The sequence below is a fragment of the Nyctibius grandis genome, chromosome 20 (genome assembly GCF_013368605.1).
Source record: "Nyctibius grandis isolate bNycGra1 chromosome 20, bNycGra1.pri, whole genome shotgun sequence".
In the NCBI taxonomy this organism is placed as follows: domain Eukaryota; kingdom Metazoa; phylum Chordata; class Aves; order Nyctibiiformes; family Nyctibiidae; genus Nyctibius; species Nyctibius grandis.
The window spans coordinates 4,265,683-4,288,190 of record NC_090677.1 but is presented as its reverse complement, the minus strand read 5'-3'; the positions used below and the strand labels follow the sequence as shown (position 1 = coordinate 4,288,190).

Genomic DNA, 22,508 nt, shown 5'->3' with positions numbered 1-22,508 from the left:
CCCCCCCTCTCCTGAATGCAGAGCTGGTCAGATATATTGTAGGGCTGAATCTCACCTTCCTCTGTTGCATCTGAGATGGGAAAGGAGCCATCACCCAGGGCGCCTGCTGGCAAAGTGCTCCTCATTCACATGCTCCCTATCGAGCTCTCCTAGATTTGACACCAGGAAAGAAGTTTCCCATTCATGTGAGGCATGAACTTGCCATGGTGACCACCTGGAGGTACCTCTCCCAGGGGTTCCCTCCCTATATAGTGGTAATGACTGTAATTAAGACCTTGGTTTCTCCTCCTCTGTCCACCAAAATTTTAACTCTTGAGATCCAAACTCAGCTTTTGCTGAGTGAGCCTCGAGGGGTTTAATAGAGGTGATAATAAGCCATGATGCACAAGGAATGAACTCAGATGATTTGATGGTCTGTATGCCCTGTGCTGGCTTTTTTCACACAAGGAGCTGCTCGCCTTTATGCAGAAGCCCCCTGACCCATGTATGATGCTGTTGGAGAGGTGAAGCAGCGATTTGAAACTCCCCAGGCACCTTATCACTGCAATACCCTTTCTAAGTGGAAAATGCTGGATGTACCCAAAAAGATGCCAGAGGGGAGCAACAAAATAAGCAAGCAGCAACTCCCTCCCCATTGCATTCCCTCCAGAAAACACCTCCTCTCCCACAGCAGGCAGGAGAAGACTCACCGTCGCGTTGACCTGGAGCTGGTACGCCTGTGTCACTTCATAGTCCAGCTCCCGTATCACCGACACGATGCCACGGCCGCTGTCGATGGCAAAGAAGTTGGAAGGAGGTTGGAAGGAGTAAAGGACGCTGCCTCCGGCTCCCTGGTCCGGATCCGTGGCATTCACTATGAAAATCGGAGTGCCCACCGGCGTATTCTGGAAAGAAATTTAAACAAAATCTATAGGTAAAATTGTGCACCAGCCTATTTTCTCATCAAACACACACCAGCAATTTGCTTTGCCCACCAGAAGGAATATCTAAAGACCCAAGAACTTCAGTCCTGTATTTTCAGGACATCTATAAGTTATACAGCTGTTTTCTTTATGACAGTATTGCAGCAGCTCTGCTAGTTGTCACACACTTACAATAATAGTTATACAGCTGTGGTCAAGACAGCACTCTATCACAAACCCTTATTTTCCCCAGACATCACAACTTCCCAGAAAAATTACTCTCTTTGCTCAAACTTGTTTTCTGCCCAAAGGCACTTTTATTTTCAGCGCCGATTCCCTCCCCGTTTTCACCATGAGACATTAAATATAAAAGAGCCTCAAAAAAATAAAAAAGAAAGCATTCAATGCAACACAGAACTTTACGTAAAATTCAAAGTTATAGTTTCCACAGCAACTAGAACCTGGCCCGATTAACGCAGGCATTAACAGTTAAATCGTCATAAATCTGGAACTAATCTACATGCATAAAATATGCAGCTGAGTGCACAAAATCAGCGACGGCAAATGCAGTTTGGCACTTCTTATTGTTTAACTTCCCAGCAGGGAGAACAATTATCCATTTTTGGTGGAACAGCTGCATGTTCCTATGCAAATCTTCGACGCATATTCTTGTCTCTCTCAAGGCAGAAGCACAGACCGCAAGTAAAAAAAGGCTTCGCTGGGGAGCCGGGCTGGAGGTACACACAGATCACAACCCCTCGGGCAAGTCCGGGCGTTTGGGACACGTTCACAGCCACGTTAAGCGTTGACAAGGAGCTAAAACTTGAAAGGGAGACAGCAAAGGTCAGAAGCGAGATGTGACAGCGGCTGGTTATGGCCAGTCGGGATAATACGGATTATTTCTGCAAACTTCTCGCCAAGCCTCTCCGCGTTTTATTGTTAACTTCATTCGTATTAAGTTATTCCTCCTCAGCTCAGCATCGTGAAGCACTGAGAAGTTGGAAAGGAGACTTGAGGAGAGGCAGAGCTTAGAAGATGAAGCACTGCTTCCAAGTAGAGATCCTCCTGCAAATCCTTGAGCAACAAACTGAGCCATTTTGGGGTTTTTTGGGAACCACAAAGCTCGTGGTGAGCAACAGCAAGGCTGTCCCAGCCCAGCACCTCCACTAGAAAGCATGAAAAATCAGGGCTCCACGCTCAGAGATCCAATTTAACTGGTTTAATATTTGGTGATGGCACCAGAAAAGAACCAAAGCATCTGAATTTCCCCAGTGAGGCTCAGCCCAGCAGAAACCTGCCTTCAAGGCAGCGTGGCAGGATTCGCTGTGAGCTTGCTCAGACAGATCAGGGAACACAGGGCACGTCCTACAGCTCCCATTTGGGGTCCCGACAGGAGCCCCGAGCACGCGTGGTGTGCTCGCACACGTCCCGCACGCCTCCCCGTCCTTGCGCCCAGCCACATGGCATCACGGGGATGCTCTGACATCCAAGCTCGCCTCGGGCTCGAGCAAAACTCCACTGTCACTTCTGCCGAGGTGTGAGAGGTTGCAGTTCCCACCTACATTTTTCATTTGCTTTCTTTCCCCCTGCCCCTCTAAATCAAGCTGCTAAAGAAAGCTTCGCAGGGCATTGCCCAAGGATTATTTTTTAAAGCCCCTTCAAGGTTTTTTTTTGTGGTCAGCAATCATAAAAGCATAATAGATATAGACCTCAAAAGAGAAACCTGTCCCTGTGCTACACCTAAATCATTCCCATCCTTAAAGCCTCCCAGTGATGGAGACCCCACAGCCTCCTCAGCCCATTTGTCCCAGCAGTTTGCTACCCTTTGCCTTACCACTGCTTATTTTCTGGCACACTGAGCCCAGATCTGCCCTGCTGCCATGTAAGCCCTTGACTTTGTGCCATGCACACAGCACATTAATCCTGGCTCGTGCATCTGGAGAGCTCAGGAACCGGGACTCGGTCAGCTCGGGAGGCACATTGGGGTGGAGAAACCCTTCATGGGGGGCTGCGGGTGGGTGTTTGCTTTCCATACGCTCCCAAAACCACCTCCTCAGACAGGACTAGAGCATCTCCCCAACCCTCTTTGGGCTACCTGCCTCCCCCAAGCCATCAGCAGCAGGGAGCAGCCCCGGAGCATCCCGCAGCCCTCCCCTCGCTGCTGCCAGGGCACTGCTTCAACCGCCGTGGCCCACATGCTCCAACAACTGCCTTCTCAAATTCCTCCCCGCGAGCCACCAAGGTATCAATGTCAAGACGAAGAGCATTACAAATTAACCAGTAACAGCAGGAGGAGGGGAGAGGCAGCAAAAGAGGAGATGTGGGGTTGCACTGAAGAGGTCTGGGGTATGTTGTCCCCAGGAATAATGATATTCATAAGGATAAATCTGGACTTGATGAATATGTTTCCTCTTCTTTTTAAGTGCCCCTAGCCACTCCTTTTAACATGCAAATCCGCTCTGGTCACCCGTGATTATGGGGCTGTGAGGCGGCTCTGAAAGAGGAGAGCTTGATTTCCCCGGCATTGTATTTCATACAATAGCCCAAAAGCAGGCTTTGAAGAGTGTTCATCTCCTTGTCCTTCCAAAGGAGAAGCTGCCTGAAGGGACACGGAGGTCACCAGCTTTGGTGCTGTCAGCTCCAGCCCTCACAGACACCCCCGGAGCTCTGACTTGGCGATTACTGTATTTTTATTCTTATTTTACAGCTTTGCTGACCAGGTCCCGTCGTTGGCCAGGGTAGCAAAATCCGTACAAGCAAGGTATCAGCCCTGGACAAAGATCTGGCTGGCCCTGGAAAACAAGCACCAGCATGTACAGCAAAGCATCCGAGGGGCTGGGAGGGACCCCAGGGCAGGACCTCAGCGGGGTCAGTGGGCACCAGCAAGCCCATGGGTGGGTGCACAAGCAAAACACGGCACTGGAGAATTTAGGAGCAGCCCAAAAGGCAATGTCTGCACTCAAGTTTTGCAAGACCAGGGCAGACAGGCTGGGCAGAGGCAGCATGGAGGGAGTTACAGCAAAATAACCCAGGAGATCTACACCATCCATTTGGGGTGCAGAGGGGGAAACCTCTGATACCTGCCCAGAGCGCACAGGTCAATGGGAAAATTTCGCTACTGAACGTGTGCCCTTATTCCCGATGGCAGGCGGGTCAAAGGATACAGACCTGTAAAATGTGCTCTGGGTAATGTATTTTTTTCTCCCCAGCTCAAATTCAAGCCAAAAAAAACCCAACCCTCAGGTAGGGTTCTGCCCAGACACAGGCAGGACTCGGAGGAATTGCAGACCTTAAAAAGCATAAGAAGTATGTCTTTAAAATCCTCTTGCCGTTTTTCGGGTCAATCAGGCTCAAGATATTCCCCAGCGGGAGGCTGACGTCTTTATATCTCAAAAGATGCGGCCCATCATCTAAACAATGGAGCAAAACGTCTGTAGAAGCAGAATTGGCCCAGGTTTGTGTTTGAGGGTAAATAACAGGCGGAGGGCACGTCCCTGGGAGATGCCACTGGTAAGCCCTGCACCAGGCCTGCCCAAGACCGACCGGGTTTCTGCCTTTTGAGCATTTTGACCCATTTATAAGGCTCTTCTGCATGTCTCTCGTGGCTCTTCCTCCTTAGCAAAGATTATTTGTGCTTATGCTTAGGCCACCAACAGGCAAAAACGACAAATTCTCTCTTTTCTGTCCAGAAAAAAGCAAATGCAGCCAGATGCCAGCTACAGGCACTCGCGGCAAACAGGTGAGTTTTCTACACGAGTCGCCAAGTTTTATCATTTTTAAAGCTTTCGACTCTCCCCAGCAGCCAGCGATGAAGTTTAACTCGCTACAGAAAAAAAGAACTGGTGACAAAACTGTGTCATATCATTAAATCTTTGTTAGGATGCCAGCAGATGCGAGATAAAAATAAACACGCAGACAGATGCCTCCTGCCGAGGAGGAGGGCTAAGGGGAGCAGGACCCGCTCCCGACCTGTCTCCAGCACCCCATCCTTCATCCGACAGCTCAGCAGGAGTGGATCCAGCACCCGGGTCCCCCCTGAGCATCTCCGGGAGGTAAAGGGCTCCGGTGAGCCAGCTGCAACAGCGCTGGGCTCGGGATGCCGGGGTGCGAGGCAGCGAGGCCGCTCGTGCCTCCCTTGTTTTGCAATAAACTAATAAGAAAGGCTCAAACTTGTAAAAATCTTATAAGAAGAAGCTCTGGGGTGTTGTTTGCCAGAAAGAAATACTGAATGGTAAGAGTGTGCGTTACACGTGGCTATCCAAAGCGCCAGGAAGACCAAAGCAAGCGCAGCGAGGTGCAAGAGGAGACTACTCCATTTCAGTGTATCACCAACAGCAAGGACAGACTTGGATTAAAATAAGGAATGAACAACCCTAAAACCCCTGTCCAAACACAAAAGGATGTTGCTGCACAAGAAGGTGGGAGAGACCAAGACCTTACCTCTCCTACACCAACACAGCGGTATGACAAGGCAATACGCATGTTTGAGTGACCAGAAAGAAGTTTGGTTTCCATCCAAAAGCTCTCCTGGGTACAGCCCAAGTGTGGTCCACTGCAGCCAACACCTCCCGGAGCCTGTCATGTCCCGTGCAACAGAATCACGGGATCAGTCAGGTTGGAAGAGCCCTCTGGGATCATCGAGTCCAACCATTGCCCTGACACCACCATGGCAACTAGACCAGGGCACTAAGTGCCATGGCCAGTCTTTTCTTAAACCCCTCCAGAGATGGTGACTCCACCACCTCCCTGGGCAGCCCATTCCAATGGCTAATGACCCTTGCTGAGAAGAAATGCTTCCTAATGTCCAACCTGAACCTCCCCTGCTGAAGCTTGAGGCTGTGTCCTCTTGTCCTGTCGCTAGTTGCCTGGGAGAAGAGGCCGACTCCCACTCCACTACAACCTCCCTTCAGGTAGTTGTAGACTGCACTAAGGTCACCTCTGAGCCTCCTCTTCTCCAGGCTAAACAACCCCAGCTCCCTCAGCCGTTCCTCGTAGTTCAGACCCTCCAGACCCTTCACCAGTTTGGTTGCCCTCCTCTGGACTCGCTTCAACACAACCCTCCAGCACAAGTGACCAGACATGGACGTGTCCTGGCATGCTGACAGCTGGGACACCAAAGCCCTACACAATATTCTCTGTAAAAAGGCAGCTAACACCGAAGAAGAAGTTATCAGAAAAGGGCCTTTTTGAAATATTTACATCTCTCTTTCTGGATGCACCTATAGTCTTTAATATCTTTTTATGAATCCTGCTATAAAATGCATTAGTAATACAATTTCTGACGGATGCTACTCTGACAAAATGTGGCTGTACAAGGCAGATTACGACCCGGAGGAGATGCAGCCTGTGGAGGCACAATGTGCCACGTTACACGGCCACAGCTGAATACAAGGGGCACAGGGCAGGACTCCCTAAAAACATCAGAGCACAATCTCCTCTTGTCTGCCACCAAATGCTCCCCGAGGGCTGCAGAGTCAGCTCTGCAGGGGTGAGGGCTGGCGCTGGAGCAAAGCAGGGGCAGGACCATGCCAGGAGATGGGCTGGGTGAGGATCTCCCGAAGAAAAACCTCTGAAATCAAGGAAAACTTTAGAGGCAACAACTTTTAAGGCATACGTAAACCTATGTGAACGCGCTCTTCTTTCCCACAGAGCTAAATGAAAAGGCTGTTTGCAGAGAAGCCACCATCCGTGCCGTGTGACCGTGCCCACGGCGCCTGCTCCGAGCGCGTATAAACCCCTGCGGCTGTCAGCCAGCCGCTCACCCTGCTAACGGAGCAGATTTGCACGGCGCCTCCGAGAGCTCTCCACCATAGCAAACCCATTTCACGGGCCACGGGCCGCCAACACCTCGAACGTGCCTTGATCCATCAGTCTCATCCAACTGGCCTGACATCAGGCACCCCACGGGCAAAGGGCTGAGAGGGGGAATATGCGGTGCTGACTTTTTTACAGCAGGGTCAGAGTCAGATAGAAGTAAAGATGGGAGATGAAGCGGAGGAGATTTGGGAGTTAGTTTGTCAGATACTCTCTTCTCTTAAATGCATCCACCTTTCCAAACTACAGACAGGCTGTTACAAGCTTTGGTTGGGCACTAGTTGGGTGTCAGGAGTGCTTTGACATCCTGAAAGTACCTTCTCCTCTCTCTCCCCTTCTCTTGCACACAAGCACTCCATCAATTCCTTAATTAAATGAGCAGCAGGCTTTGAGAGAGGGAGAAACAGGTTCATTGCCCCAGCTGCAGTTTTGCAGGCTCACATCCACTTTGTGCATGCACCACAGCCCTCACCCTAAAAGTTGTTCACAAAAAAGTTGTTCTCTAACCCAGCAGCTCACTCCACTACACCGACAGCAATGGGCTCTGTCCTTCTCCTGCAGCCAGCAAGGACCAGACTCAAATCCCAGAGAAGGGATTTCCAGGACCGGGGCAATGTCTGGGAGGAGCCCAGGTTGATTTGGCGATGGTCCGTCCCAGCCCTCTCCCCATCTCCAGTGACTGGCCACGTAGAGGACCTCCATCCGACCTCCCAGGGCAAAGTCACCCAGCAGCACCCCAGCAGAAGCTGGCAGAAATGATTAGGATGCGGACGCGCGCGTGCTGCACCGACGCAAATAATGGGGAAAAACGGCAGGCAATCTGGCCGAACAGCTGTCTGAAGGTCGAGGAGATGAAAGGCGGCGACGCCAACGGACCGGGAGGCACGCAGCGACGGGCACGAGGGCTGGAGCAGCAGGCAGGCAGCACCGAAACAGCCTCGCCAGCCCTATTGCAGGTCCTGCTTTTCCCCCCTCCCCACGCTGCCCCTGCATCAAGGCAGGAGCTGACTGCTCCCATCAGGAGATGCTTCGCTGCTTCGTGCTCCTGTTATATCTCAGGTCAACCTATTACTCTTAAATAATTCCCTGCTGCTGTTCCCGGCAGCTCTTGTCCCTCGCCACCGTGCAGCGGGGCAGATGAAAGGAGCTTTGCGCTCTGCTAAAAGCCAGCTCAGACATCCCTCTGCTCGAGTCAAAGGCGCTCCTGCCGATCCCATCTCGTTGCAGGGCAGAAGGGGGGTTCGGTGCCTCGTGCCCAAGGCAAGGCATCTCAGGGGTGCTGCACAACAGAGCTCACACCGAATCCAACAGCTGAAACCCCAGCTCTCTCCTCCCTGGGCTGCCCAGGATGGATTTAAGTCACCTATTCCCATCTGAGTCTCATTTGCTGCAGGAGAAGGCTGCAAAGGCAGAGCTGGAACGAGTGCCAGCCCCTGATCCGGACTCTGCCGAGAGGAAAAACCAGCCCCAGGTTCTGGTTTCCCTCCCCAGGCTCCAGCTCAGAAGCAGCCCGACTGCCAGACTGGGTCCCTTGCTCGCGTGCCAGCTCTAAATGCTCGCACGGATGTGCACAGACTTCCAATTCCTGTATTCTTTATTACACTTTTAATTACATTTATTAATTGCATTACCGCTAGTCTGAGCCAAGCAATTTCCAATTTCAAAGTTTGATTTTAAAACCTGATAATTTCCTTTTTTTTTTTTTTTAAAATTTTTCTGGTTGAAATTCCCCCCACCTTTCAATCAGCTCTCGTTAATATGTATCTCTTGTTGCTATCTCTATTAAGTGACCTCCCTCATTATCGGCTGACACTGGCAAGCGGCCACCGCAGAGCTATAATTCAATTGAGGGGCTTTTGAAAACACCATAAACACAGCTGGAATAGAGGCGTTGTTGGAGCTAGAGGCTGAATTAGCGGCTGGATAACGGCACGTAGAGCTGAGAGCCCTTATTCACGGTGGACACATCCCGACCCAACGCACAGCGCTGAAGAAAGGGACATCGCAAGCAGCAAGTCCCTGGGGGAATTTGCCACGCTGGCAGGATGAGGGTGCTCAGCAGGCAGAGGGCAAGCAGCCCCAAACGGGAGAGGATGCTCTGGTACCCCACAGGATAAAGCTGCTCGCTTTCTCCAGTTTGGGCTTGGGCTTGCACAGGGGCTGTGCCACAACCTCCATCCCCAGCCAAACCACCAGACCCAGGGCATTGCTTCTTCTCCCTCCCACCAAACCTTGCCTTCACCTTGCTGCTCAGTCCCTCCCCATCCCCAGCCAGCCCTGCCCTACCCAACCACCCACCGCGTGTGCCAACAAGCCGAGAGCAGACAGGTGGGTCAAGACAGAGAGCAAAGAGAAGAAAGCAAGCTCCACACTGTCTTTTCAGGAGCCATCCTGCCCACGCTGTCACTGGTTATTTAAGCAGGCAGCCAGCTTTGTCCCTCGAAGCTCATTTCCCTTGACAGCCCCTATTTCGAGGTACTTCAAGATATTACACTGCACCCTGGGTTTGTGTTCGCTGCCCCAGATCTCAGGAGACCATAAGTATCTTCTCACAGCTCTGTGAGAAGTAACGAAGAGGAGCAAAGCTAAGGTGCAGGGGAACCTTTGTGAGAACCTCTCCAGCAACCAAAAAGATGGACTGCTACGAACATACAGCTACAGACCATAAAGTCGTGAGCACAGAAGCTCAGTCTGAGAGATCAGAAAAACCCAGGTGGGGTTGATCATTGTGTCTTCAGAAAAGAGGTGGGGAGAGCTCTGGCAGGGACAAAGCAGTCTACCTTTACGTTTTCAGCCTCCTCCAGCGAGACACATCCTGGTCAGCAGGTCTGATAACTCCTGCCAAAGAGCATTAAAGGTGATGGCCAAGGTGCTCGCTGGACCATTCCTGATGGCTTTCAGCAGCCCTGCAAACACGAGGAGCGGCAGCAGAGCTGGCGAAGCAACCAACATGCTGTCGGGATTTCTTCAACGGGAGTGACTTCAGACCTCTCAGCTACACCAGCTCCAGGTGAAATAACGAAACCCTCAGCATAGCTCATGGCTAATAGGGAATTAAAGGAAGTAGCACCATTAACACCTCCCACAAGACCGACATGCAATAGATCCTGCTCTAGGCAGGGGAGGTTCAGGTTGGACATTAGGAAGCATTTCTTCTCAAAAAGGGTCATTAGCCATTGGAAGGGGCTGCCCAGGGAGGTGGTGGAGTCACCATCTCTGGAGGTGTTTAAGAAAAGCCTGGACATGGCACTTAGTGCCATGGTCTAGTTGCCATGGTGGTGTCAGGGCAATGGTTGGACTCGATGGTGCCAGAGGGCTCATCCAGCCTGATTGACTCTGTGATTCTGTTCTCTCTCTCAGCTTTCTACCAGACAACAATCTTGGTCAAAAAGGGCGACAGAATTAAAGCCACATATATCATCTTCTCTAAGCCATATGACGTGGTGCGCTGCAACATTGATTAACACACAGAATAATTCAAAATCCACCCGGTCAGCTAGCGTGTAGCCCTCAAAATACAATTGTAAACAAGGAATGTTACCAGGCAAGTGTATTTTTAATGGATTCCTGCTGGGAACCTGCAGGTCTTTGCCCATTATTTGACATTTTTACCAATCATCTGGGAGAGTAAAAGCACAGAGGTTGGGAGAGGGGTAAACAACAAAGGGCACAGACCACCGACATCGAGGAAATTGCAGGCGACTGGTTTGAACCAAAATCTGTTTTTTTAACGTGTGAATGCAGAGTCCTATATCAGCTCTCCTGGAAAGGGGCATCACCGTGTAAAGCAGCCTGTTTCCCACTGCCCTGGGAGGGGTCAGAAGAAAAGGACAGTGAAGTAGCGACCACTTCACTAACTCAGTGCCAAATCCCACTGGAGAAGCCTCGTTTCTCTCCCATTTCTGCCCATTATCCGTCTCCAGCCTTCAAGGAGCTGGGCAGGGCTGGGAGGCAGCCCGTGCTGCCCTCCTGGACTGCTATTATGTCAGCCCCGATTTCGGAGACGGCAGATGGGAACCCAAGATGGTCTAACAAGACGTTTGAAAGGCAGACGCCGAGAATGTGACAGCCTGTCAGTCAGAGAGCTCTTGGCTTTGCTCCTGCTGGGCTTCCCTGCTGGAAGAGGGCACACGGAGCGATCCCCCCCTTTGCAAGGGCACGCACCGCAGATGGCCCGGCACCCCTTGGGCTGTAACCTTGCTGGAGACAGTGGGCATGGACCGGGTGGGTCCAGGTGGCCACAGTCAAGGTCTCCACTCCTGCCTCTGCTCCCTGCGCTGGCAGCTTTTGTCCATGGAAGCAGAGGCAGCCCTGACCCGCAGAATTTTCCACTATGCCTCCCCTCACTATTAAAATTCAGCAGCAAAGTCCAATCGCCGGCGTGATTTACTGCTACCAGCCAACACACATTGTGGGGTGAGAGAAGAAATCCCTTTTCTGATTTCTGCTCTGGGGTGATACCACAAACTGAACAGACCCTATTTTTTATATCCTATTTTGTTTGTGGCCGCCACTAACTTTTACTTCCTAAACCGACCTCTATCTGTGCCAGAGCCGGGCAGGACGGGAGCACTACAGGCTGCCATGCCCGAGCCCAGGCAGTAACGAGGGTTACTCTTAACACACGTCCCCCATCGATTCGTCTGGGTAACCCTTGCCACAACGAGGTGCAAACTGGCACCCCCATGGCAGCCCATCGGGTGACGCTCCGGATTGCAAATGACTTCCATTAAGGCAGAGCGTTAATACAATGCATTACAAATGAAACCCTAATGACAGGACACCGGCAGCACTGCTTCGACTTGATATTAATTGGGTGACACTTTCTTTTAATGGTACATTAATTAATGCGGAACACCAACGGAAGTCCACGACACCCACATTAATACAAATGAATTCATTATCATCGGTGTTATTACAAGAAACGACAAATAAATCTGTAACAGTGGGGCCCTTCAAATAATAGCCACGAATCATTAGGTATCGCATTCATTTATACATCATACTGCAAAAATATACATGCAATCTGTGGATGCTTTTCTATTCACACTTCCCTCTCCATGCCAGCCTGGCATCTGTTCCTCCCTGGCTCTCGAGCCGTTCTGAGCCACCTTGGAGGAGGACCCAGTGGCCAGCAGAGCTGGCCAAGGAGAAACTGGGATTTGCTTTCACATCAGCTCATGGCCAGGACTTCTTGCTATCTCCTCTCCTACCCCACACGCTCTCAACCACCACCTCCAGTCTTCAAAAGACCCTCTGATCCAGCACATGGATTCCTATAAAAGCATCACCTTTCTTCCCTCCATCTCTTCCACTACCATTTTAGCCAGGCAAACAGAACCCTGCCTGCTTTACCACCTCCTTTATTTACTCTACTGCTTGTTTATCCCCTGCTCTGGTAGAAAAGCTAAAAGCAGCTTGCTTCTGACCGGAGGTGGAGCAAAGAATTTGTCCTCGGAAAAGCAGGGGGGGAAAAAAAATTCTCCCTTTGAAGTGTGGGATTTGTAGGTCCCAAAGATCCATCAAAAAGAAACTCCTGCGAGAGCCTCTGCGGCAGCCTGCAAGCAGGTATCCCTCAACATGAGTGAAAGCAAACCCATACAGCTGTGCTGATTCAAAACCATATTTCCCCATCTTCCCGTGGATGGCTTTATTACCGAAGGAAGGATCAATAACAGTTCAGCTCAGGTCTCCTCATCGGGCTTCGCTCTGGCTGAAACCCTCGTGACTAAACCAGCAAACTCCAGAACGAAGCGTTTCTGTCGAGCCATGTCGTGACATGGAGCCCCTGGAGGGACTCCAGCAATGTGGGTACCCCTCTCCCATGACAGCTAGCACCCCATTTTGCTGTCTCCCACTGCCTCTGCGGCGCTCGCAGGCAGAAAGAGCAGTTACAAACCCGGGACAAAGGAACATATGGGGAATATTTTTTTTTAAATACAATATATGAAGACTTACTGACTTGCCCTTGAACCGCTAGAGCAGGAAAACCCAGCAAAGGAGCTAGACCGAGCTAATTAAGACCTATAATAAAGACAGAAAACCTAGTGACCCAAAGGAGGAAGAACTGGGAAGAAAAGCATCGAGTCTCCTGGTTCACGCAGCATCCCAGTGCCACAAGTGTGAGCGATGGTGTATGTGCCACACCTCCAATCTCTGCTATCATGCATACTATGAAAGATGGGTTTATCAACACACAACACCCCAGCTTTACTTGCCCTGACCCGAAAACTCCCTGCTTAGTGCTACACGCTGAACCCCCGCGCAGAGCAGCTTTGTCTTGCTGTTACACCCCATGCCACCCATCCATTGAGGACGAGGCACCCTGAGGACAGAGCATGCCCTCCGCTATAAGCAGAAGATGCTCTTCTTAACTCTGCACGGCACAGTGGGTTTTTTCACACCTTCTTATGACAGTAAGGTTGTTCCCACCTGGGAAGACCAGAGGCAAAGACCTCAGCCAGCAAAAATTGTGCGAGAGCTCCGAGGTACACGGTGAATAAAGGCAAAAAAAGGTGCCTGAGCCTGGAGCATCGGGAGCCAACCTGCCTCGAAAGGAAAAGGGGCAAGTGGGAGCACAGCAAGGTTTGCAAAGGGAAGAAGCACCATGTGTTGGCCCAGACACTGGTGTTCAGCTCTGGAACAATAAAAGAGCATCCTTCAACGCTAAACACAGACTGAGGACTAATGCTCTGAATTTACTGAGACTATGCTAACCATGCAGACCCACACAGCAGTTACTTGTGAACTGGAAAGGGAATATTAGCATGAAAAGGGCCGATAAAGTCATCAGCCTCTCCAGGACAGAGAGAAAGCCAAGTAATCATCACTGTGGCTACAGGTGGGGGAAGCTATAAAGTGTCACAGAACCAGTAGCTTTACTGATGCTGTCATTTTTTGGCATTAGATTAAAAGTTTTAGATCCTACCCCAAGGAAAGGATGGACAGATCTGCTCCCAGCGAGGCTGAGCGTTTCCATGCATTTCTTCTCCTCTCCTGGTCAGCAACATGCCCTCCAAACTGTGATTAAAGTATAAAGGGCTTGTTTGCGGCAATAAAGCTCTTTGAATCATTCGACTTCTGGGTTGTTTTGTTTCAGCTTTGCTTCTCTTTAATCCGGGCTGGGATCTCGGTGCATCAGCTGGGGTGGTTGTGTTCACGTCACACCGTTTCCCCGTCTAGCAGCGTTCCTAATGAAAAGGATTTTCCCAGAGGACTCGGCTCACCGCCTGCATTGACTGGCACATCTGGGTGAACTAAAGGAGCAATGCTTTGGAATTCCCTTCATTCACTCTAGGCCAAAACCCTTCGGCTCAGGGCAGCATCTGTGCAGTGGGAAACAGGCACAAATCCAGCTTAATCCCCCTGAACCTTGCCTAAGGAATGGGGTTAAGTGTCTTCTTTTCACGTGGGTCACTTCAGTTCTCTTCCCTTGGCTTTGCCCTCAGTCACAGCTGAGAAAATGGATTATTTGCCCAACTTTGTTTCTTTAGCATCACCAGTTTATAGGTTACGAACTGAAACAAAACTCACAACAATTACAAATAAATCAGGGTTTCCCCTGTCTTCTTTCCCTGTTTCTCACCTTTACTCACCTCCTTGTCATCAACGACCAGAAGCTTATTGCCGATGTCTGGCAGAGACATTGACTGTCAGTCTTAGGTGAGCTCGAGTTTCTAAGCCCACCAAAGTTTCTCTCCCCATCCACTTCACCTTAGACGAGCCCCAGGAAAGCAAAGGCAAAAAGCCCCAAAGCTAAGATGCTTGCTGTGTACCCCAGACGTGCCCAAGCTGTCCTTCACCTGCCTTGAACCTCTGAATGAGGCACATCAGCACGGGCATAGGTCAACCTCAACCTCCAGGCATGACCTAGAAGATCTTCAAGCCACTTATTTTGGCAAAAAAGCAGCTCCCAGGGTAGAAGGGCAGGGTACCCCTCTCAGCATGATGCTGTTACACCAAGAATGCCATCAGCCGGCACAGACTCAACTCATCATTCCTCTGCTCATACAGTCTGAAGATGGGGATAAGCTAAACAATGCCCACATTGGATGTACTTAGGGAATAACATTATCCCCCCTTGTTTACAAGGCCGAGACATTACAAACCCTGCCACCGAAGCACCGCACACTGATTCACACTCCGGCACCTGCTCTCCCGATTTTAAATGAAGGCTGGAGGAGCTGCTTTTGAAGAGGTGGCACCAAAGCGAGGAGGCACCAGTCCCAAGTTGATAGCCCAAAGGACCTGCACACCACTGCTTTAAATACCTGCTCCTACTGAAGCAATGAAACTGTCTGGTTTTGCCTCTAAATCCCCAAGGAACAACCCGACTTGGAGGTGGGGAGATCTTTCAAACCTCAGCAAAGTCTGGGGCTGTGACGAGGCAGCGGAGACAAAGTGAGGCGCAGAGGGTATGGCAGGAACATCAGTGTGAGACACGATCGGGGCTGGTCACCTCATCAGTTAACTCACAGCACAAACACCCTATTTCTGATGACGGTTTTCAAAACCTCAGCTTATCAAGTGAACCCACAAAAGCAATCATGTTGGACATGAATAGATGTGTCCTCACATTAAAAATAACAACTTTTTCCTTTTCTCTCTTATTCCTTAAAGCTCTCATCCCCCAAGAGCAACGCAAAACACCCAGAAACACCAGGAAGAGCTGAGGCTCCTGCACAGGTTTTCAGACACTACCCAGACACTTCCCTCCCAGCCTCTCCCGTGCCACTACCGATACCCTGCATGTCAGGCCATGGCCATCTGCCCCCACTGCCACGTGGGAGAGCAAGCAGTGACAAGTGGGTCAGCCAAAACAGCAATTTTTCTTTCATACTATTCATTTCCAGCCTGAAGCTGGAGGTGTAAAGTCCCATCCCAGAGCTCTCGGCCTGAGATACATCCATACCTCTCTTCCATAAAAGACCTTGCTGGGCAGATCTACCGGTGGCAGAGGAAGGGCTGAGCCACGTGGCCACAAGCTCATTATCCCTTGCACGTTACTCTTCGGAGAAGCACAAGGCAGTCGCCGTGCGAGGCTCCCCTCCTTCTTCCCTTCTCTTTGGAAAGACCACTGGGCCAAGACCTTCCAAAGGGATGCTTGTTATGCACTCCTAGACCTGCCTCTTCCCCTTGCCCATGCTCATCGCACTCTTTGCACTAACCAGGGTTCAAACCTTTGTCAGGGGCACGCTGGTGCCTCTCTGCTTCCAGAAAAGCTTTGTGGATAAACTTTAATACAAGCAAGTAATTATAATACCATAGCTCAGTAACGCTACATTAAACATCATCCTAAATTGTCAACACGCTCCGTGAGAGCTCCAGAGGATATCCTTGAAGGCTCCTACGCTAACAGCCAGGGGAACAGCACAGGGCTTGCATCTAGCCTTGAGAGCCCTCTCCTAAAGCCTCCCGTCTCCCTCGCAAGCCCCGAGCCCCAAGCAGCACAGGAGTCCCCGGCTCTTCGCTCAGCACCAACGGTCTCCAATTGCCTCCTCACCCCCCTCTCAGCTTGCAGCCTCTCGCTGCTGCCTTATCAGCTTTCGGGGCAAGGACGGTGTTTTTTGCTGCAACTCTGTGCATCTGCCTGAGGCCTCGTAACTCAACGTTAAGGTAAACAGTTTTTCCCTTTACTTTCTAATCCCGTTGCCAAAGGAACCAGCTGGCGCAATACAGCCCGAAGAACCGACCGAGCATACCGTGGAGTCGCATCAGAAGAGGAATCAAAGCAATCAATTGGTGACACCAATTGTGTCAAGTGGTTTTTAAAAATACCTGGTGTTTTATTATAAAAGTGCTCAGGATTGGGTTGTTTTCTTCCTTTTTTTCCTTAAAGGGGCCCCAATCCCTCAGCACTCCTGGGAATCTCACAAGAACCAAGGCAACTGGGTCCTACAGCCTCACCAGAGCATCTCCTGCAGGGGTAACACACCAGTGAAAGGCTTAGAAGGCACCGGCGTGGAAAGCACGTTCCAGCAAAGGATCTCCACCTTAAAGAACAGGAAAAAGGTGGGAAAGGACGAAGAGAGAGAAAACAGAAAGGAGAAAGCAAAAAGCTGCGTTTTGGCCCTTTTCTAGAAGCACGGGGACAAATCCCTCCTTCCCCCTCTCAGTTCATCACATGTTTTCAAACAGGAGAGGAGATCCCAGCTCTGCCAGCATCCTTGCCAGATCCTAGCACGGCTTAAACCTTTGTCATTACCTGGGGGGGGAACCCCAACCACCACACAAACCAACCCCCGCCCTGCCCTGCAAAGCCTTCTTTGCTGAAACCCTTCACTTTGAGACACTGCCTGCAGTCAACAGCCATTTCTCCACGCACCGACATCTCTCCGGCAGAATCGGACCGAGCCGTATCGTATTGACCGGGGCTGCGGCTGAGGACTGGGAGAGGAGCCAGGCTCTTTTGCCAGGGCAGGAAAAAAACCTAACCCTGCAGCACCGCAGCCCCCCGAGCCCTCCTGCTACGGCTCCCGCTCCCCTTTCTGCGCTGATTGCAAAAGCTCGCCCTTCTGCTGATTGCAGCTGATGGGCCTGGCTGGTTTTTGCCCCCTCCAGACCAGATCCTCTATTATCAAGGGTCTGGTTTTTCTAAAAGGGTTTGGTTTTTTTTTTTTTGACTGCTTTTTCGGTTCAAGCTAGTGAGTTTATTTTTCGCTTGGGCTCTTTTCTCTCCCCTGTCTGGATGTGCTGATGGATTTTGGCGCTTGCCAGAATTCAGCAAAACCAGGCTCGCTGGGTAGTATTAACTTCTAACCCCTGTGTAAAAATAGCTGCAATAAAGCAGAGTGAAGAATATAAGCTTCACCTAACGTAACTTTGATTAAAAAGTACTGCCCTCTCCATCACTCCTGGGTGGGTACCTCCAGAGAAATGTCCTTCCTGGGGGCTGGGGAGACAAGAGCCGATACGACACCGGCACATCCCAGGGCTGCTGCTAAGCCCAAAAGGGGAGGTGAAGGGAGCAAACTCCGAGGAAAAGGCAAGAACAACAACAACAAAAAGGCAGATTCCTCCCACATCTGCGTAGCAGAGGCAGTGGAAAGGCAGAGTAGCAGGGCAGCCCGCAGACCCTCCCAGCTTTAGCCCGGCTGCAGGACCAAAGCACCAAGGTCCACAGCAGAGAATCATTTCCCTCAGATGCAAAAATCTCCATATATTTAATTATTCTCCCTTTCACCCCCAGTGCTGGCAGACTGTGGCAGGAGCTGTTTTCTTACAGCATGCAGGAGGAAGGCAGAAAAGGTTTTAATTTCACGCCTTGCACCAGGCACCGCAATTTTGGACACTGTTTGTTATCTGACTTCTGGGCCTATCTCTGGTCCCGGCGCTCCTCAGGCAGCCGCGGCCAGTTGGCTTTTTAATTTATTCTCTGCTAGGATGGGGATTGTGTTCAAGTGAGAGCCCTCACCAGCCAGGCGTGCTGTTTTAATAACAAAATGCCTTCAAGTTTGGAGGTGCGACTTTGTGCCAGGTTAAAGTACAGCACCTGCCGCTTCTGGGAGGGTGCAGCTCCTGTCCCGCAGCAGACGGGGCTGAAGGAAACCCCGCTGCTCTAAATAACCCTTTCCTTCAGCTTTCATCCACCTGGAAAGCCACAAAAAAGTCACAGGGGACTAAAATAAATTCCCAAATCTTCCCTCTCCCCAGATGGCTGAACCATAACCCCAAATCAAAGGGCCACCTCCTGGAAAGTGAGAGGAAGCTCACAACTACTGCTCCAATACCTTCATCACCACCAAAACTACCCAAGGCCATGAAATTTCTGCTCAAAAGCCTGAGACTGAACCTTTCTTGTCCGTATGTGGGTGGTGGGCGTTTTTTTTATCTACCCCTGTGCCTGTATCTTTAGGAAAATCTGTTGTGGTACAAAAAGCCTCCAAAACGTGTGTTTGCAGGCGTTTGCTCTCCCTGGTGACCCTTGGGACCTAGAAATGTCAGCACGAATCTCTATTTTCATGTTTTAGAGGCATTTTCAGCCCTTTTCCTTGTAATTCAGACTGGAAACACAAACAGAGCATGAAGACTGGAAGGTGCCTGTCCTTTTCGTCTGTGATGCTACAGGTCCATGAGCATCCAATCTCTGGCGCACCCCTGCACAGCCCCATCCCTGCTCACCAGCACACCCTGCAGAGCCATGGTCCGACACCTCCGATGCTGGACAAACCCCGTCCCCACCTGCAGCTGCTGGCAGCATCTCTCCCAGGTGCTTGTGGGATCTCTGAGGCTGCCCAAAGCTGAGCCACCATCTCAGGTGACAAGCCAGGGTGACCTCTGTGCACACAGAGCTGGCTTCATAGCACAAGAGACTGCGAGAGTGAGCAACCTAAAACCCATGCTGACTGATACTAACTGCTTCTGTCAGAGAAGAGATGTCTCCTAAGCTTTCCACCTTCCTTTCTGCATTAACACCCAAGCCCTGCTGCAACCACGTGCAGACCCAAGCTCTTTGGAGCAACAGCGTGGGGAAGGTTTTGCCCAAAAAACTCAGGTAGACATAGCTGCTGATTTTGGTCTGCATTATCACAGAATCACACAGAATCAATCAGGTTGGAAGACCCCTCTGGGGTCATGGAGTCCAACCATTACCCTGACACCACCATGGCAACTAGACCATGGCACTAAGTGCCATGTCCAGGCTTTTCTTAAACACCTCCACAGATGGTGACTCCACCACCTCCCTGGGCAGCCCCTTCCAATGGCTAATGACCCTTGCTGAGAAGAAATGCTTCCTAATGTCCAACCTGAACCTCCCCTGGCGAAGCTTGAGGCTGTGTCCTCTTGTCCTATCGCTAGTTGCCTGGGAGAAGAGGCCGACCCCCACTCCACTACAACCTCCCTTGAGGTAGTTGTAGACTGCAATAAGGTCACCTCTGAGCCTCCTCTTCTCCAGGCTAAACAACCCCAATTATGATGCACCTTGGGCTTTTGTCTACCCAAAGCAGAGCTTGCTTGGACACCTGTGCTTGGTCTAACCTCGTCTGGTACCTCTCTGTGTCTGGCCACAGCTCATGTAGATGGGTGCTCACTCCCCAGCGGAGGATCGAGGATGACTTGGGAAACAGCTGCCCCCAGCTCTCCAGGCTGATCCTTCGCAAGCAGCAGGGCGAAGAATTCCCTACAGTTTCAACATGAGCAAAAAGCAAGGCATAAAGTCATGTTTGCAGGCTGGGGAGCCGCAGCATCCCTCTCGTGTTGGACAACAGAAAAAAAAGACAGACCGAGTACCTTCGAGATGATCCCACTTCAGGGGAAACTCCCCCCAAAGTTTTTGTTGTGTAAAACGTCTTCCCAAACCCCGACCCCTCTCTTTCTTCCAAGCGTGGTTTGTCAATACAGAGTTTTTAGATCTCTAGCAAAGGACTCGAGATGAAAGAAATCGAGAGTAGGTAATTGCTGCGTGAAAATGACAGCGCAGCGATTTGCACAGACAGAAACGGGCCGCAGAATACCAAGAGGCAGCCAACAGCGGCGAATCGATACCTCCCATGAGGTGGGATTATTAGGGAGAGAAAGGGGCTTGAAAGATCCATAAGTGCCTGATGACTGACTATTGCCAAACGACCGTTCACTGAATGAGAATCTCCTCTGGAGGGATGCCGGGCCCTTTCCCAGGGCGTGCGTTTAGCCTGGGAACGCTGCCACATCTAACACGGCTGCCCCATCACCCCCTGCCTTCCCCACACCTTCCCAGCAACGGCCCGAGACCCCTGCTGCAAAAGGGAGCTCTTCTCTTTCGGGGGTGCACGGTGCCAGGTGACATCTCAACAGGGATTTTAGGTAAACCAGGCTCTTGCATTTTGGCTCGTGCGCTGGCATTTCTATCAGAAACGCATCAAAAAGAGGCAGCGGGAGAAAAACGTGCGTTTACAATTCTTTTGTTTTTGCCAGTGTACCCAAAGCATCCCTGCAGTCATTAACAAATCAGATTTGTCAATTCCCCTTATTTCCTACAAAACAGTCGTGTTCCAGCAGCATCTTTTAAATAGCAATTTCCATGCTTTGCTCAACTCCGCGCTGTAGCCACACGCAAGGTACATCCAACAGAGCCTTCGACATCCCCAGAAAATGAGCATATCTGGTTTACATCTCTCCGTAAAGCCACGGGAAGCCACTGGGATCTCCTCCAGCCCTCCCAAGTGAGGATTACTTCTGTTTTCAGCCCCAGCAGAGCCCACAGAATCACAGACTCAATCAGGTTGGAAGAGACCTCTGGGATCATCGAGTCCAACCATTGCCCTGGCACCATCATGGCAACTAGACCATGGCACTAAGTGCCATGTCCAGTCTTTTCTTAAACCCCTCCAGAGATGGTGACTCCACCACCTCCCTGGGCAGCCCCTTCCAACATCTAATGACCCTTGCTGAGAAGAAATTCTTCCCAAAACCCACATTCTCCTCCTGTCCTCCAGGTATAGCTGAGCATCCGAGCAGCAAAGGCAACAACACAGGACAACAATCTCGCTTTGCTTTTCCCCAGTACAGCAGGTGCACACCTCTAAAAGCATCCTTAGGATCAGTCTCTTGGAAAACACAAGTTCATGCACCTCCAGCCGAAGATCTGCTCTCCGAACACAGAGGGAGCTCATTTTTAACAAGCCTGCCTCTGGGCAGTTCAGCTTTTCATGGAGCACAAGTTTCACAAGCTCTCTGCCAAAAGCAGGCTGCTGAAAACACAGCCTGGAAGCTGCTCTCAGTGGCTTGGGGGAAACTCATGTTCGACTTAGCGCTGAGTACACTCAAAATACAAAAGTTCCCCCCTGGATGAAAGCAGCCAGGAGACCCAGGAATCTTGTTTTCTCAGGGGATAGCCAATTGCTCACAGCATATCTGGGTAGGAAAAATGAGTAAAAGCCAGAACAGCTGTTTCCTCTCTGACAACCCTGCAGCTCCAGTGTGTGCACATCTGATTTTGGGGTTTTGTTTTAAACCATTTTTCAAAGGTGAAAACATAAATAAGATTTTCTTTTAGGAAGGGAGAGGAGGGAGATCACAATGTAAGCAAGAAGGGAGCGAGGAAGACCCTAACAGAGAAATTTTCTAAATGTCAGCAGGCAAGAGTGTGTCCAGGGACAGCTTGGATGTACTTATTTCTTTTTCAAAGGAAGGTAAAAAGAGCTGTTATATCTCTGGTTTACACCATGTAGTTCATCAGCCTGGCCAGGAGCTATACAGAAGTAAAAGAGCAATGCACAAGACATGCTCTCCAAAACCTTCTTCCAGCAGAGTTTCTTCTATTACTATCTATTTTCTATTAAACACATACATGTGAAACGAAAAATGAGCTGGGTTTTGGGGAAGTTGTGGGGGGTTTTTTTTGTTGTTTTTTTGTTTTTTTTTTTTAAATTGGAGGAGCTGTTTGCTAGCACTTAGCTCAGCCCAGGGAAGGTGGGTCAAAAACTAAGGACTCATAAACCCTGTTGGACAGGAGCAGAGAGGGAGCCGCACGTGCAGCCTCCGGCTTGGAGCAGCTTTGGCTCAGCACCACCAGTGCCACAAGCAGCCCTTGGAGCTCCTCTGGGAGCTAGGAGGATGGTGAAGCCCAGGGATGAGGGACAGAGGACAGCAGGAGCTGAGAAAGGGGGACAGCAGCAGAAAACTCTTCCATCCAACCCCACGTTGGCCAAGCCAAACCTTTTGCACTGCTAAACCTCGTTGCTTCCAGCATCCCTTCCCTGCAAGCTTTCCAGACAAATGACCATTCTTCATATGACCCCCCAAAAAAACATAACAAAGAAGAAAAGGGCGACTCAACCCTTCCATTTTTGAGTTTCGCAAAAGACAGGGGAT

The 22,508-nt window shown here is 50.6% G+C and overlaps 1 protein-coding gene across 1 annotated transcript in view; it reads right to left on the bottom strand.

The window, feature by feature from the left end:
• CDH23 (cadherin related 23) overlaps positions 1-22,508 on the bottom strand; it is a 198,655-nt gene that overhangs the window by 114,682 nt on the left and 61,465 nt on the right. Inside the window, 1 exon segment of the mRNA XM_068416505.1 lies at positions 690-884. Coding sequence (XP_068272606.1) covers positions 690-884 — 195 coding nt within the window.